This window comes from Danaus plexippus, chromosome 10, assembly GCF_018135715.1.
Source record: "Danaus plexippus chromosome 10, MEX_DaPlex, whole genome shotgun sequence".
In the NCBI taxonomy this organism is placed as follows: Eukaryota; Metazoa; Arthropoda; class Insecta; order Lepidoptera; family Nymphalidae; genus Danaus; species Danaus plexippus.
The window spans coordinates 8,365,254-8,381,781 of record NC_083543.1 but is presented as its reverse complement, the minus strand read 5'-3'; the positions used below and the strand labels follow the sequence as shown (position 1 = coordinate 8,381,781).

At 33.0% G+C, this 16,528-nt stretch overlaps 2 protein-coding genes across 2 annotated transcripts; one reads left to right on the top strand and one right to left on the bottom strand.

Annotated features, from left to right (window-relative positions):
- Positions 1 to 228: 228 nt before the first annotated feature.
- Positions 229 to 7,530, top strand: LOC116767015 (IQ and AAA domain-containing protein 1-like). Its single transcript, XM_061521712.1, has 19 exons — positions 229 to 350; positions 431 to 597; positions 908 to 1,119; positions 1,360 to 1,546; positions 1,629 to 1,763; positions 1,824 to 1,935; positions 2,053 to 2,201; positions 2,273 to 2,432; positions 2,514 to 2,681; positions 2,947 to 3,095; positions 3,160 to 3,310; positions 3,375 to 3,478; positions 3,549 to 3,694; positions 5,926 to 6,083; positions 6,259 to 6,361; positions 6,446 to 6,569; positions 6,938 to 7,057; positions 7,168 to 7,240; positions 7,319 to 7,530. The coding sequence occupies exons 1-19, from the start codon at positions 267 to 269 to the stop codon at positions 7,469 to 7,471; spliced, it is 2,655 nt and encodes an 884-aa protein (XP_061377696.1). The 5' UTR covers positions 229 to 266; the 3' UTR covers positions 7,472 to 7,530.
- Positions 7,531 to 11,013: 3,483 nt separating this feature from the next.
- LOC116767066 (meiosis-specific nuclear structural protein 1-like) lies at positions 11,014 to 16,318 on the bottom strand. Its single transcript, XM_032657220.2, has 9 exons — positions 16,212 to 16,318; positions 15,950 to 16,126; positions 15,502 to 15,732; positions 15,128 to 15,357; positions 13,911 to 14,075; positions 13,329 to 13,407; positions 12,767 to 12,970; positions 12,234 to 12,418; positions 11,014 to 11,591 (listed from the first exon to the last, which is right to left on the bottom strand). Exons 1-9 carry the CDS (start codon positions 16,212 to 16,214, stop codon positions 11,429 to 11,431), a joined length of 1,437 nt encoding a protein of 478 aa, XP_032513111.2. The 5' UTR covers positions 16,215 to 16,318; the 3' UTR covers positions 11,014 to 11,428.
- Positions 16,319 to 16,528: the final 210 nt, after the last annotated feature.

Here is a 16,528-nt window from a genome sequence, read left to right as displayed (position 1 = left end):
AGCTTATAATGGGGACACTTACTGGTATAGAAAAGGATGAAATATAAAATATCTTTTAATTTTAAAATTACTGATATAAATTTAAGAGAGCGTTCTCACGATACCTAACTTGTTTTATAATATACATACATAGGATAATAGCTTCTATTTGTATTGGATTTCAAAAAGCTTGTAGCAAAAACGTTTAAAAAAAATAATAAGCTCACGGCCTTCTGGATTTTTCGTTTAATGTTTCCTTCGTCGGCATTCATACCGTTACAAACAAAATGTCCAGTGCGTACTACTTCAGGAAATGGAAAAACGTCATCAAGAATTTGGATACAATAATAAATCTCGATTTGGAATATCAGGTTATGCTTCTATTAATACTTATTTCCGTTCGGAGCTAAATCCCCACTAACCCATACATCATCCCGAACTAATAACCTAGGATACCAAAGCTCACGATCAGCAGTGGTGTGATGCCGTCGAGCGTCTGTCGGGAATGCTCGGCACTTATATCGCTTCTTATAATGACGCTGTCGAATGTTTGCACCAAAATTTACAAATCCAGAAAACTTTGTATATGTCTAATATCGTTGATGCCATCGTTGCTCGGTAAATATTGATTGCTCTAATGATTTTCAGTTTAAAATACGTTTAGACTTTACTCTCAGAGTAACTTTGCAATTACAAAATTTATTGCAACATTTGTCATAAGGGTTGAATTACCCGCCGTGTGTCATCAATGAGAGCAAGTGCCCAATGCATTTAATTAATTTGTTTGAGCAACTGGGACATATTTTCCTGACTTATAAATATACAACCCACAAAAATTACATAGAAGTGTAAACAATACATATATTCAAGTCATCTTGCAATGCTACTACACTTACAAAGCCCTAATTTATGAGCAAATTAATCGCAGGATTCTGGAACTTAAAGAACAATTAAGAAAATTAGAAGGTTCTTGTTACCAGTTCTTAGGTAACAGTTTATTTGACCATAAATTAACGTCCTATGATGTAGAATTTTCGCAATTGTCAAATCAATACAAAAGATCAGAAGACATAGAAACGGCTGTGACTGAAGCGTTACAAAAAGCTAAGAATAAGTCTGAAGAAACAATAGTTAATATAGGTAATACTTTATTGAGCTACTATGACAAATAAATATTTTTATTATAAGAATTGCTTGGATATGTGAGAAATAAATAAGTTGTTGATTATACAGTAGTCGACGAAGGTCACAACGGTTTCACAAAATTTTAATTATATAACGCCTCAATTGAATACATTAATTTCTATGGCCATATCAGACATGTAAATTTTATGTAAAAAATAGATGAACTGGAAAATATTAATTCATGTACGATTATAGACAAAGAAAGACCGAGCGAAAATTTAACAGAAAAGCTGAAATGGTGGGACGCCGGTGAAACGTTGCCTGAGGAAGACCATCAAGGTATAAATATCACGAAAATTTATGAAGTGGCAGAGAAAATATCGGAGGAAAGTTTGGAGAGGAAGAAAATGATTGCTGTAATACAAGCCCATGAAAAGACCAGGTACAAATAGGTAGTCTGTTTAAAATATGTAGTTAATTTATACGTTTAACTACCTAATTAATTGTATATACTCCTTTTGTAGACAAGTAACAAAACTATTTACACAACGGAAGCAAAGACGAGAACTATGGGAGAAAGAATTAAAAGGGATTTTGAACCCTCCTGCAAAAAGAGTTCTGAGAGAAAGAAGTGCGAAGATCATACAAATTGTGATGAGGTGAATTTATCAATAATGAGGTAAACATTTCAATTATGACAGAAGTATTACTTGTTACAGATCATACTTCAAGATTAAGAGAGAAAGACTGAAGCTTTACAAACGAGAAGAACTTTTACAAATGAGATTCTGTGAAAGGCCTAAGAAAGAGTATATTCAAAGAGATAAAGAGGTAAGTCAAAATACACTTTATGATTAAAAGTGCGATGATTTATTTAATATAAACAATTTAAAAAAACTATGCAACGTGTATTGTTTTAAATAAGGCCATGCTTTATAAAATAAACAGATAAAACTAAGAAACTTTGAAACTTATCAAAGATACAAGGAAGAATGGGAAAGGGACTGTGAGGAATATATGAAAGATTTCAAGAAACGACGAGGCGATGAAATTGGTGAAGAATTTAGGGATTGTATCAGAAACTGGTTTGAAAAGTGGTATGATGTATTCATTTTTCTTCTACGACTCATTACGAATCCTAGGAATGAAGTAAAATATAACATTCTAGGTATTACGAAGCAAAGTTTTTCTATGATATTCCGAAGGAGAACCAAGGAGGTACTCTATTAATAATTAAGGAAGAAATCCCAACTCCTTCCGAGTGGTTACAGAAGTATGAAGCTTATTTAGAAGAAAAGAAAGCTAACAAGAATAAAACAGCTCTCCAGGTTCACTGATTATAATAAACAATTTAGACTATGAAAAACAGTTTTTTAGGTGTAATGAATAGTGGTAATGTGTTTTGTCAGCTTAAATATGAAAAGCTAGCAGCCAAAGAAGAGGAAATGATGTTAAAAAGGGAAGAATTAAAGAAAAAGAAATTAGAGGCCGAGTTACTTAAGAAAATTATGAAAAATCCTACCCTACATCCAGGTTACAACTATCCTTTATCGAAAAAGATTAAACATTTATGCGAGGTAAGTTTTAATTAAAGAAATTATTTAATGTTGTACCGGTGTCTTCACTCGTGTGTTGAAATTTCTTAACGAACTGCACTATAATCATAACTATTATTTAGATTTCATGTCGAACTAAGTGCAACATTTTAATTATATTAGGCCGATAGCATTTGCATATTGGAGATACAAATACATAATCAAAGAAACTTTTTTATGCTTCGGAATTAGGAATTGTGTCATTAGTTTTTTACTATTAGGATTTAAAAATTGAACATTTAATCAGAGTCTTGAGAAGTACAACAAAGATTGGTCTGATTTGGATTCTGAAGAAAATATAGATGTAAAAGAAAAATATGTTAAAATTATCAACGAAGATTATTTGTGTATGGTCGCTAAAACAGAAATATGCACTGAATCAGGATCTTACATGAGGTAAGTGAATGCCGATAAAAATGACACTAAGTAACAAATAAATAGATACGAGCAATAATTATAGGGATGAAATAAAAACATTGAAGAAGGCTTTGACCGAAGAATATAAGAACAACGAGGAGATAATGCCAAGTAAAATCCCTGAAAAGAAACATCGCACAAAGAAAACTCGTCAAATAAAAAAACAAACAGCAGATATTAGTGACAAACTTCTTGTAAGCATCAATTTTCGTTCTTTATTTTCGATTAGTTTCTTTTATCCCATGACATCTATTTCAGGATTTAGCTGAAAATAATGTCCTTAAAGAATATCCAAAAACTATTTTCGCCGACTTTTTAGGTGACTTCAATTACGCTGGAGACGATATGAGATGTTCCTTAAGGTAGTATAGGAAAAATTGTGACCTTCATAACACTTATACGGTTTTGAACAACTTCAAGGAAAATTTTTAGATCTCCGCTACCGTTTGGTGGAGAAACTAGAACAATTTGGTGGGAAAGATGCAGAGAAGTTATGCACGGGTTTAGGAAGGTTCTATTAGTGGGACCAAGAGATAGTGGAAAAACAACTTTGGTTCACATTATGGCAACCGAATGCGGTTAGATATACATATTTACTTAAAAACCTACTTTATATAAATTATATGAGACGAAACCTCTTAGCTCCTCCTAGGGCTGCCTTCAAAATACGTTCCAAGAATGAATCGATATTAGTTCTGGACAGGCCCAGGTCTTTTAGTAGGCTGTAAAGAGATTTTGCCATTATACCTCTCGCTCCCATTTCTACTGCGCACAAATCCACGACGAACCTATTTCGATTTCGTCGTTTGTGAGCTCGTTATATTTATTAACCTTGACGGCATGGTCTTTGGTGATGTTTGTTGCCCAAGGAACCGTAAGCTGTACTATCACAACGCGCTTTAAAATTCGCGAATACATAAATATGTCTGGTCTGGAAGCCGACGCACAAATATCCTCTTAGATTTTGTATTGTTTCTCATACGTATTCATAATTATAATCCAATCCGAAGCCGCTTTAAGGATAGAGTAAGGCTTGACGTTTGATTTTAGAGCCCTAGTGCCTTCTCTTACAAAACCTACTTATCGCTAGTTTGTGGTTAATTTCCTTTGCGCTCTGGCTACCGAAAGACTAACCGCTTCACGTATGATTTCCAGAACCCTTTCGTGACGATGCGAGTATTGACCGCTATCCAGGAGTACCTTACATAAAACCAGCAAATGCTTAGCAGTTCCAACTGCCTTTCTACAGATAAAACACATTTTTTCGGTACCTTTACCCCATCTTACTAAATTACTCTGATCTGGGAGAGTCATTTGGAATGCATTGAGATAATTTTTTTGCAATGCTGGCGGCTTAAGTTTGCTGGCTGGCGAATTAAGGTGCACCATGCTAACGGGATGCAAAAGTCTCCTATGTCTAACCAGTCGTTCTACATCTCTTAACTCATTGCATGGATCTTATATTTATCATTCTTGTCTTACCGAATAAAAGATTTCAATATATCCGTATCTTGGGCCTTCTTACTTGATCCTAACCCTACTCTGTTACTTTATGCTTCTGTCATAAACTGCTAAACACCCATCTTCCATCCGATATCAGCTACAATTAACGTCTTTCGTCTGTAGATTTTAAAGGACTGTAAAAGATGCTATTCACGAATACACAATATTCGGTGAACATGAGTATTTTTTTTAAATTTCCTTATTTTAATGACATGTTCTAAATATTACTTTTAAACGAGAAATCAGAACATTTATAACCCCACTAGTCTTGCTGTAGCGGAAAGCCTAAGGCACCGACTTTATTTAATTATTAGATTATTGGAAAGTAAATAAAAAACGTGTTTCTTCATCAACATTAAGTGTTTGGTCGATTTTTGTGCAGATATTTAGAAATTAGAATTTATTATTGGATAGATTAAGTTAGGAAATAATATTTAAGTGCAAACATAGTGTTTGCTTTTTAGTTCCTGTGTTACTATATTCTTTTTTTGTAGTCGGTTCCTTTTTTATTAAATAGATACAATTTTATTGCTTGCTTTACAGTGTAATTATAAAATAAATACCTACATAGGATAGAGTAGCTATTTCAAGTTGGGGAGACCTTCCTTACGTGTATCACGTATGGGAAAAGTCGAGCTCAGGAGCCTGAAATTGACAAAAATGAGCGTCTAGATAAAAGAATATTTATTTAAATCGGTCTAGGAGATTTCCAGAAATCAGGGAACATGTATAAAAAAGATTCAAACAAATTGAGAACCTCATCTTCGTTTGAAGTCAGTTAAGAACCAGATTACGAAATCAGTTTTCCGACAGTGAACGTCAAACCTCCATCTTCGATAATGCCATTACGTAATGAGTATTATTATCCATGCCTCCATATTTTAAGGATTTTCCACTATTTTACTATCGACTCCATAGTCAGGTCTTATTGGAATTATCATGGGACCATCAGGGAAGAAGTAAATAGAAATCGGTTGCCATTGAAGTGACTCGTTCATTTGTCGCACACATACTTATAGCAAATTTTTTGACTTATATAGTTTTCTCATGGTTGCCATTGTCAAAACTGGCCCAATTTAAAATGGACCAATCAGGAAGCATCAGTTTTCAAATTAAAAAAAAAGCATTAAAATAGCTTTACCCTGTCGAAAGTTATTATGTAACAAACATATAAAAAACAAACAAGTTGATAACCTCCTCCTTTTTTGAAGTGGGTTGAAAACATAATAGAAATAAGAATTAATTACAATATAATTTTAATTAGCGACAAATATTAAGTCTAATTAATATCTTTACCTATTTTAAGATGCTGTTTTATACGAGTTGGATCCATTGCAAATCGCCGTAGAGAATCAAACCTCAGAACATTTAAAACAACTTGTTAATGACACAGCAGCCTGCGCTAAAGTTACTCAACCGTCTGTCATACACATGAAAAACATTAACTTGTTATTCTCTTCAAAGGTAACAAAGGTTACTCTTTTCCCATTCAATAACATACTCTAACATTCAAATGTGTGCAATGCAAGCTCCGACTGTCGCGCGACGGTATCGACTTGCCCTTAACACACTTGTATAAAGAGTCACTGAAGCGACATTTGTTTGAATTGAATCATCTGTATTTATTTTAAACATCAAGGTTCCACCGGAATATTCTTACATGAAAATGGATCTTATAAAGCGATATTTTATCCGACAATTGTTCAAGAAAATCCATAAACACGATAATATCACGATAGTTGGTGGGTATTCACAATTTCCTTCCACATATTCTTTATAATAGCGCAAATGAGCTTTTATTGCTCATTTTATAAATATTTTTCTAGGAAGTTGTGTAAATCCCTGGATGACGAGAAGCAAACAAATGTTGAAGAAGTTTAAATCCGTAGTACTACTCCCAGACACGAACTATTCAACCGTACAACTTATCTTGAGAAACTGGGTCTTAAAGTATATCCGTACAAAATATTATTCTGTTACAAATCGTTCTTATATCTGTTTTAATTTCTTTAAATGTTATAATGAGGTACTTGTCGTGTTATCACGTGTTTGTAAATTCATGTATGATATGACATATCGTCTGCTATTTGTTGCTCACTTATTAGATTAAGATCTAAAGAGCCATTAAAATACTATGTGCTGATTAATTACAATACGGTTTTTGATGCGTATTTTTTTAATATTTATAAGAAACCACGTATAAGTATAAGAAACCACATATTAATCTGTAACGTTTCTTGATATTTTTAACTATTTTAATAAATTCCTTATATAATGAATAAGCTCCTGTTTAATGTTAACAATGTCCCTAATTCCAGTAATCGCATCATTCCGTTGAATCTGGATACACACAGTTTAGCCTACGTTCTAAGAGGATATCCCTTTGGTATGCTAATTACAGCTTTAGAAGAATTTCTGACAGCTGAACGAATTATGAAGTAAGAAGGTTATTTATTTTTTATAAAGTTGCCATTTTTAAAGATACCTACATATTGAATAAGGAATATTATCTACATCAATTGAAATGTTTAATTCATTTTGTTCAAAGGATCGCCTGCTTTGGACTGAAATCGACCGAAGTCTACAATTACATCGTTGAAAACTACAGTAACGTTGAATCTGTAATACAATTTAATAATTGTATGGTACATAAACCTAGTAAGCTTTTACTATAGTTATTTCTATCTGGGCATTTTCAGGATTACGATAAGTATAAGAATTGGTACATAAACAATACTTACTGGGGTATTATGGAGAGTAAACATTTGGAGGAACGTTTACAATTTAAAGCTCGGCTCGATGAGTGGAACGAGAAGACGAAGAAAAAAAAGCAACGAAATAAGGCGAAGTAGAATTCTTTATATGTTTAATATTCTCGCAAGGAATTGTCACAATAAAGAAGTTGGATTCACTTGGAAAATTTTAAATTAATGTTTAAAATATATTCTTATATGAGTCTTTATTAAAAGTGTTATAAGTATTTTAGATAAAATATTCCTAGAGTAAACACATGAAACATATATTATTGTATTTTAGATGTCAATCGTGATGGTACCTTGATATATATAGCCGTGCATCGTGTTCGATAAAATATTTTAATGAAAAACGAAGAGTCAAATCTCGATTAAATAGATAAAAACACGTAACAACAAACAGATACGTATTGATAAATATGTATAGCATATTTTACTTCGGGCCATTTGGAAGACCTGTTAAATTAATATTTTTATTTAATTATACTCACACGCATTGAGTTAATAACCTAATTTTTCGAAGTCAGCTTAAAATATATTTAAATAAAGTCCATTAAAACAAAAGCCAAACAAAAAGCGTATATTTGAACAAACAACAAACATTGTCGTCAGCAGATAAGCACGGAACAAAGAAGGGTTTGGAGCTAATCGTGGGTAGGGACGTTTTTGTAATAATTGCATCGCGATGTACCGGCATTGATGACCTCCGCGATAAAATATTATTTGATGGTAGCAGTAATCGCTCATTAGAGATTTTTTTTGCTAATGCGTGTGTTTAGTAAATTAATGTAGATAAGAAGATTTTCCCAGGCAAAATCAACATAAGGTGATTTTACCTCGTATTATGTATCATATATCCAGATGTTCTATGAGAACACAAGATAACTATTACCCGTTCCTATTACCGAAATAGTTTACAATGGTCTAGAGTCCTGTATCAGTGTAATTGACCATGTTTCATCATCATAGATTCTTAGGGAAAAATTCTTCTTCCATACTGAACTGTAATCCTATCTATTCCAGTGAAGGAGACTTTAATGCTAACAACAAAAAAGTCTCCTATCCTGGAGTTGACCCCATTTTGCCAGCGTACCGATATCAAGTCAGAAATATTCACATATGTATGTACATACATAGATGCTTACATGAAACTAAGTTATTCGGATACTCGCGTTTTTATTATTTTATATGTACATGATAGGTATCAGCATTTCGGTTCCTGAACAGCAACAGTCATTACGAGCATAAATTTAAGAATAAATAAATAAATTTCATTTAAAATTTTAGAAATCATTTATATGCTGTTTGAAAGATATCATTTCACTATTTCTGAGTTTTATTTTATACAGACGGACACACATCTGACCGGCGCGGCGTTGGAACAGCCACGATTCATATTTAATGTAATTTTGATCATAAGCTCAAAATTTATTCTAATATATGAGCGTTATTTGAAATGGGTTTCTTTGTTATTATTAGTTTCATAATTTTAACTAATAAAGAGATTTATAAGGTTAAAAGATATCGTAACGGCATAGGTTGCGGAGGTTGCAACATGGAAGCCCATGAATCGGTAAAACAATCTACTCATTGTAGTTATTTCATATAACTTTATCCGTAATTTTAAAAGAAAAATAACAATAGTATAATTGTTTTATTTACTAAGTTTTTTTTTTTAATTCTTCAATGATTGCTGTAGACATTATTGAGCAGTACTCAGTCGGTGAGTTGGTATACTTTAAGCCAAAAATACTGTTATAATAACGCGGTTTGATTGGGATTTTTCTGTTTAATCACCAAGTAATGTTCAATACTTAAACAACGGGGAATGTCATTAAAAGATGGTGTTGCTGACGCTAAAACAAATTAAAGCCCGTGCCTCTAAGTTTTCCGTTCCAGGGAAGGTTGATGGCTTTGGTTTGAAGAAGGCATTAAACAGGAAATATATGATGTTTAATAAAATTTTATTAATTATTTGTGCAGCTTCCGATAGCTCTGCGGTGCTGCTGGTTACTATCTGACGTAGTTAGCGGGGGCGGACGTGATTGAATCTCCAGCGACTTGACGCACACGAGATAATTAAGGAATGATAAATCTTCGGATGACCATCTAAAAATCTGTCTTAATTAACGAAATATGTTAAATATAATACATATTTAAATAGATTTTACCAAAAAAATTAAATTGAAAAAAAGTTCTAAATATCTGCACAAAATCTACTAAACACCTAACGTAGATAAATGAAAAACTATTTTTAATGAATTTCCTCAGGATTCCATAATCAAGTTTTATTGTAATCATCCCGGGAGCATTGTGAAGTCTACCCTTATATATAAATAAATCCGCATCGCTTGTCGTCGGAGTTGCCCCTTCATTTGTCTCACTCATACTTAATGCTAATTTTTGACTTATAGTTTTCTCATGGTTGCCATTGTCAGAACTTACCAAATTGAAATGGAACGAATCGGGACCACCAACTTTCAAATAAGAATTAAAATCGCTCCGCCCAGTCGAAGGTTATTAGATAACAAACAAAAAATAACAGACTAATTAATCTCCTTTTTTGAAGTCGGTTAAAAATAAATATCATTTTTGTCGTAAGTATATATGAAGCCGTGTGAAAAACGATCTGAACTGTTGCATTGAGATTTGAGGCGAATTAGAGACCAAGAAATGCATTGTACTAGTTACTTGGTATTGTATGGAATGAGAAGCATCCATAGACTACAAAGAGCCCAGAGAGTAAAGAGTACTGTCTGATAACTTATCAATGAGTTGTACTCAGTTGTTGTTGATATATCTATTGGGTTCAATTAAAAAATAGTACGATATGGTACATGTAAAGAATTAAATATGAAAAAAAAGATTGTAATTTTTTTGTTCTCTACTAACTTCTCTGTGTAAATCTGGTCTGGATTTCGTTTCCCTTCATTGCACTTAGTGTCGTCTCAAAGATATAAAGCTGTACTTTGTAATACGTCACTAATATTATTTAGTACAGGAACACTGACAATAGATGGCGTGTTCATATAATTATGTTTCTTTAAAAAACCGATAGGTAACATATTTTTTTGTTCTCTAATATGTTGCCTGTTATTTTCCATATAACGAGTAAACGAACATACATTCACATTGATAAACTTCTCGTCACACTAATACATTAGAGCATAAACATTTACTGTATTTAATTCATTATTTAAAAAAATAATTTAGAGCGCCATAAATCCCTTAACATAGTTTTAAGACGTATTTTGCCCTGTCCTATGTATAAATGTAAACAGTAAGAGCAATGAGACGCGTACAGACCTCACAACCAGAATACCATTTTATGTTAATGCTTACTGCCTTTACAAAGTTAAAAATATCGACTATTAGTGTGACGAGAGAAAGTTATGTTATTTAATACAATAACTTACTCAACATAGAATACTGAAAAAAACAGATACAAGAATTAAGAACAGATAACTGGTTTATAAGGAAACAATTATAAGCACGCCATCTATGATCGGTGGAGCTGTACTAGAACAACATTGATATTAGAGGTGACTGTAAGGGCGAGGTAACTAGAGAGGAAATATATAAATAAAAAATATAGAATTGTATTGAAACTATCATTAAAAATATAGAAAAACATGTTCAGGTACTTTGAGTTAAATAAATATTTATTTTGAATTTAAATTTGATACAAAAATATATACTGTACCGTCAACATTAAATTTTAATTTGTTATAGAAAAATAATTTAGGCAACACATTAATTCATCAAACAACGATTTTTCTCACAAATCATACCGAAACGCTAAAATTCTATACTAAAGGTATTGAGAACAAACATTATATTACAAAAAGTATGAATTTGGCAAACACATGACCACATACAGACACAAAGATACACTCAATAGTATGAATCATCGAGTTAACGTCATTTTAAAATCGAGTCAATTATAATAAACCAGTCTTTATTCCAAATTCCATAAACTGGAAATCCTCACTTCTTTTCCTCCAACGTCCCAAACCCGCCCCTCCTCCCGCCTCTACTCCCCCCCTCCAGCTTTAATCAGTACTCCCTCAGCACCCTACACTGTGCGTTACACTTGGACCTCCTCGCATCAGGGCCAGACTGTTGAGTTCCGTCCAGCACCCCGGGTCTGACATACCCGACCACGTTCGCCGCGTGACTTGCAAGGATCTTCTGCTTCTCCTGAGATACTTCTTCACGCCTAGACGGGACGAATTTAATGGGTTACTATAAACAACAGAACTACAAATTATTATTAACAGATGAAAAATATATACAATAACCAGTCAGCGCCATCTGGCGCGGGTCGCGTGTATCTGTCGTATAATCGTTGTAGCTTCTATTTTACCTATGAGCTACATTAATGTATTGCATCAAGCACATTTAGGGATTTTTACATCAATAGATAGACATACAGACATTAATCCATCCATTAAGACTTTCCCGTGCTATATCATAAATTAATTAATTTTTGTCATTAAACTGTTATATAACTAGTTTTGGTACGCGACTTCTCTCCTCGAACTTAGGAATTAAGGTCAGAGAGAAATGTGCAAGTGTATTCAAACAATATATATGTAACCAACCGTCAGCGCCATCTATGATCTTTGTTACGGGACTTCATTCACCACACAACTTATGTCGTTATGTTCGGTGGAATACTAAATGTATGATACCATGAAAATGTTTCCTGTACTGTAACAAGTGAACTGGACAAATTTTTAGCTCTATTGTAATGTTCTAAGTAGTTTTTACGTCGAAACCAACAAACAAGCATATCTCCACATACAATAGAGCTTATTTATAATATAACTAGGATACAACTCAAATCGTACAAACATACCACGCCTTATCACAGTCAAACACTTTCTTAACTCTACTTTCTTCCAACTGTCTCTCCTTCTCTCTCCTTAACTCATTTTCTTTTATTTGTTGTTTTAGTTCCCTTTGATATCTTTCTCTCTTCTCTTTCTCCTTCCGTTCCTTTTCCGCTGCCTTTGCGTCCTCGGCTGCCATTTTCTTTTCAATCTAAAATTTTAATTTTATATGACGACATATTTTTAAGGGTGGGTATGTAATGGTATAGGGTATACAGATAGCATGTATGGATGTTTTTTGTTCTCACACAGGAAATATATTTTTAATAAAACCTTCCAATAAAGTAATTTGATTGTCAGAATGGCATATAGGCTATGATTAATTTCTGAACAATTATAGTGTAGCTTTCAAACGCGATATATATATATGTCGCTGACGATTGTATTCAGCTAGCATTCCTCTCTGTGAATGATGCTAACAAAGAAACGAAATCACTGGCAAAACTAACCAGTATATGTGTTCAAGTGTTCCATGGTACTACAGACGCTATCTACTCACACTCAGTCTAAAATCTCTCTCTCTATCTCTAATCATCTTCTGTTCTCTTTTCTTCTCCGCCATCTGCGTCATCAGCGCCGTCTTCGTCTCCTTCTTCACTCTCTCCAACTTCTCCTTCTCTTCTTTATCATCTTGTACATTCTTCTCCAAATACTCTTGTTCTTGGAGCAGTTTGATTAAATCCTCTCTCTCGAGTCGCGCTGCCTGTTTTGGTTGAAAATTAATTCAATATTTATATCTGTTTATATAAATTATTTTTATAGTTTTCTGTTAAAACCATGTCATAAATGTGTTTTTAAGAAAAACGGTTAAAAACTAGCTGACATGTGAGTATATGGCAATATTTCTTATTGCTTCCTGGTGATGTAGACCTCTTAGAGGATCCAAGACCAAACAATTTTAATCAGCCTTTTAATTTTAAATCCTGTTCTAAATGAATAGGAAAACAGGCAGAGAAAACAAATGTCTCTAACTTAATATATTAAATATTTTAACCTAACAATTCTAAGTTATATATTATCAAAGTATACTAAAATGTAACTTAAATATTAATAATATTTACCTCATCTGCTAGAATTTTATCAGATATTTTCTTATTTAATTCCTCTTTTTCCCTTACTTTTTGTTCTCTTTTTGCTATTCTGAAAATTATATTAAATAATAGAAGCAATAGAGTATAAATATATATATATATATATCTTTAGGACTAAAGGGGGCAAACGAGCAGACGGCCTTCCTGATGGAGGCAGTACCGTCGCCCATGAACATCCGCAAAATAATTTTGCGGATGCGTTGCTACCCTTATTTGGGGAAGATGGAGAAGAAAGGCTGGGAAACAGGAAAGGGAAACCGGCTCTCTCACTCATAGGTCGAAATAAAGCCATTAAAGACTGCTTCACGCTGATCTTCTGTGAGAGGGTGGTACTTCCCCGGTCTAGCCAGCCCATGTTCGAGGTGTAGTAATTTGACCACAGCTAGGCTCTACCACTGTCAGATATATATATAGATATATATATAGATAGATATATATATAGATAGATATATATATATATATATATATAATATTTGTAGTAATTATTACAAAAGTCTACCAACAAAGGAGTTTATTACGTAAGATCCATTGTATAATATATAAATGTCTTACAGGTCAGCACTCCTGTCAGAGGCAGCTCTCCGTTGATTCTCTATCTCTCTTTCTTCTAACACAACCATCTTCTTCTGCTTGTCTTTCCAGGCGTCCCTCGCCTGTTTGAATGTCACCATTTCGTTGCGCATCTTCAACATTTGCTCGTGCTTTTGTTTTAATTCCCTGAAATACAACAGAATTTCATGTTTGATTAAAAAACTACTTGTGGGTGTTATATAATTTAAGAGTTATTTTGTGCAATAAACTAGTTATTGGAATCGCATTTCAATCAAACAAATAAAATAGCCAGCCGTTTCAAGCTACCTTCGACCTATAGTAGTACCCTTTTAACTCTTTCCTAAAATGTTAATAGTTCACTTACATACAAACAGATGATGATAGCATTTATTACAAGTTAAAAATTTATTGTCTGTTTTATACCAAAATATATTTTTTTAAATTCAGTATTATACTTTATTAAATGGGGCATTAGGCAGGTAGCTTGGTAGGCGGGTGGTAGGTAAGATGGTGGTGGAAGTGGTAGATGGTAGAAAGCTGATTGTAGTGATTACATACAAGCACAATGAATAAATAAATTATACTAAATATAAGCACCACACTATGTACTGACCATTTACATAAAACTACAATTTTTTTCGGATGTACTACGAGAATTTTTATTATTTTAAAAACTACGTAACCCCGACGTTTCGGTTACTTTTCAGCAACCGTGATTTTAAAAATAATAAAAAATTCGCGTAGCAAATCCGAAAAAATAGTTTTAATTAAATGACTCACCAAAGTCTTAGATCTTATTAACTGACCATTTATTTAGCAATTTATATAACACATGTTCTTGTCCACAACTCTGTCTCTTTTGTTTTAGATATTATATATAAATAAGTGAATAATGTGTTTAGTACACTAGATATGTGAATCAACTGTCGGCAATACACGCTCTGTTAGATGTGCTCTCATACTGCTTTTAACTTGTATCTCAGCACACATGTCTACACTCCTGATATAATACAATGAAGGAATACAATACAACAATGAAGGAACAAATTATAGAATAGAAGGAACAAATATACATCTTATTCTGATGTTTAACCTGAATAATTGGGAAGTTTTATCTAAATCCCTTCAGTATATTTTATGTAACCAGAAACATGTGTACATTTCCTAATAATACAAGTAATATAGCCATATCTTAATATTTCCCGTCCCATACAGACCTCTGGTCTTCGTCGGCGAGGGTCCTCATGATGTCTTCCAGCATCTTCTTCTCTATCAACATCTCTTCATATTCACACTGCCTCTGACTCTGCCTGTTCACTAACTGTTGTTGCAGTTCCAGACAGTATTTCCTATTCTTTTCCATTTTTGCTCTTTCCTCTAACTCCTTAGCTTCTTTGTCGTTATGTAAAGAATTGTATAAGAATTGATTAGCTTGGTTCTCCTCCGCCTGTACCAAATAAGTGAATATAAGCTACACACTATAGTTCTTTAAAATCTAATGCAACCTCTTTTTGGTGCGAGGAGTAATTAAAAAACCTTAAATTTTATTGATGTGTTAAAAATACTAATATAATATTAAAGAAATTCTTACCTTTTCCTGTAACTTTTTATACTGGTTGTGCAAAATCTGTTGTTGTAAATCTCTACAAACATAGCCAGCTTGTAAATTCTTGATAAGGTTCCTCAAGCTTGGATCCCGTTCCCTAAGATATTGTCTTCTAAGAAGTTTACAAGCTTCTTCTCTTTGAACTTTAGCTATTTCTATGCCTAGCGCAATTTCCTTTTCAGCCCTAGCATTAACAATTGCTGCATGATCTGTTCTCTGTTAAAAATAATATCTTCACAAATATTTAAACAAAGTGATATTTAATTTAATGCAACAACAACTGAAAGGTCAGGATCGTGAAATAGAAGTTATTAATTTTTAACTGCCATGAACAGACTAGTAATATCATGATTTCAAAGATGCAATGGTACAGATAATATCCTCTAAACGAGTCATCACAAATATTAGAACTACTTCAGAAAGTAGAACTTACTTCTTGGAAATCTTTTTCCATTTCCGCTTCTTTTTTAACGAGCGCGATACAACGGCCCATCCTGCCGTCCTCCATACGACTGTTGAGCCATTGTATGTCCAGTGCCCTTTGATACATCTCCAATTCTTTACGACGTGCTTCCACAATCGCATTACGCTGAAGTTCATTTTTTGGTTCCTGTGTATAAAAAAAATTACGATGAATATTGAGAAATGTGGAAACATTTATTTATTTAATAATTTACAAATCTAAGTATTATTACCATGGTTTATAAATTCTATAAAGTATAGAAGGTCTAAAAGAATACTGTTATTACAAGTTATGAAATTAAAAATATTTCAAAAAAAGAACCGGCGCCATTTGGCAACTGTCAAATGTCACATTGCTGTGAATTGTTTTTAAGAAAACTTTTATTTATTTTTATTATCATACCTATTTAAGATTAGATATAAATAATTGAAACAATTTTTTTCTAAATCAAGGTAATTCACAGTTACTTCGTCGTATGCAAAATAAATTTTGAGCTCCATCTAGTGTCGGTATTTCAAACTATATTGTTTAATCTTGTCACTCGCTAAA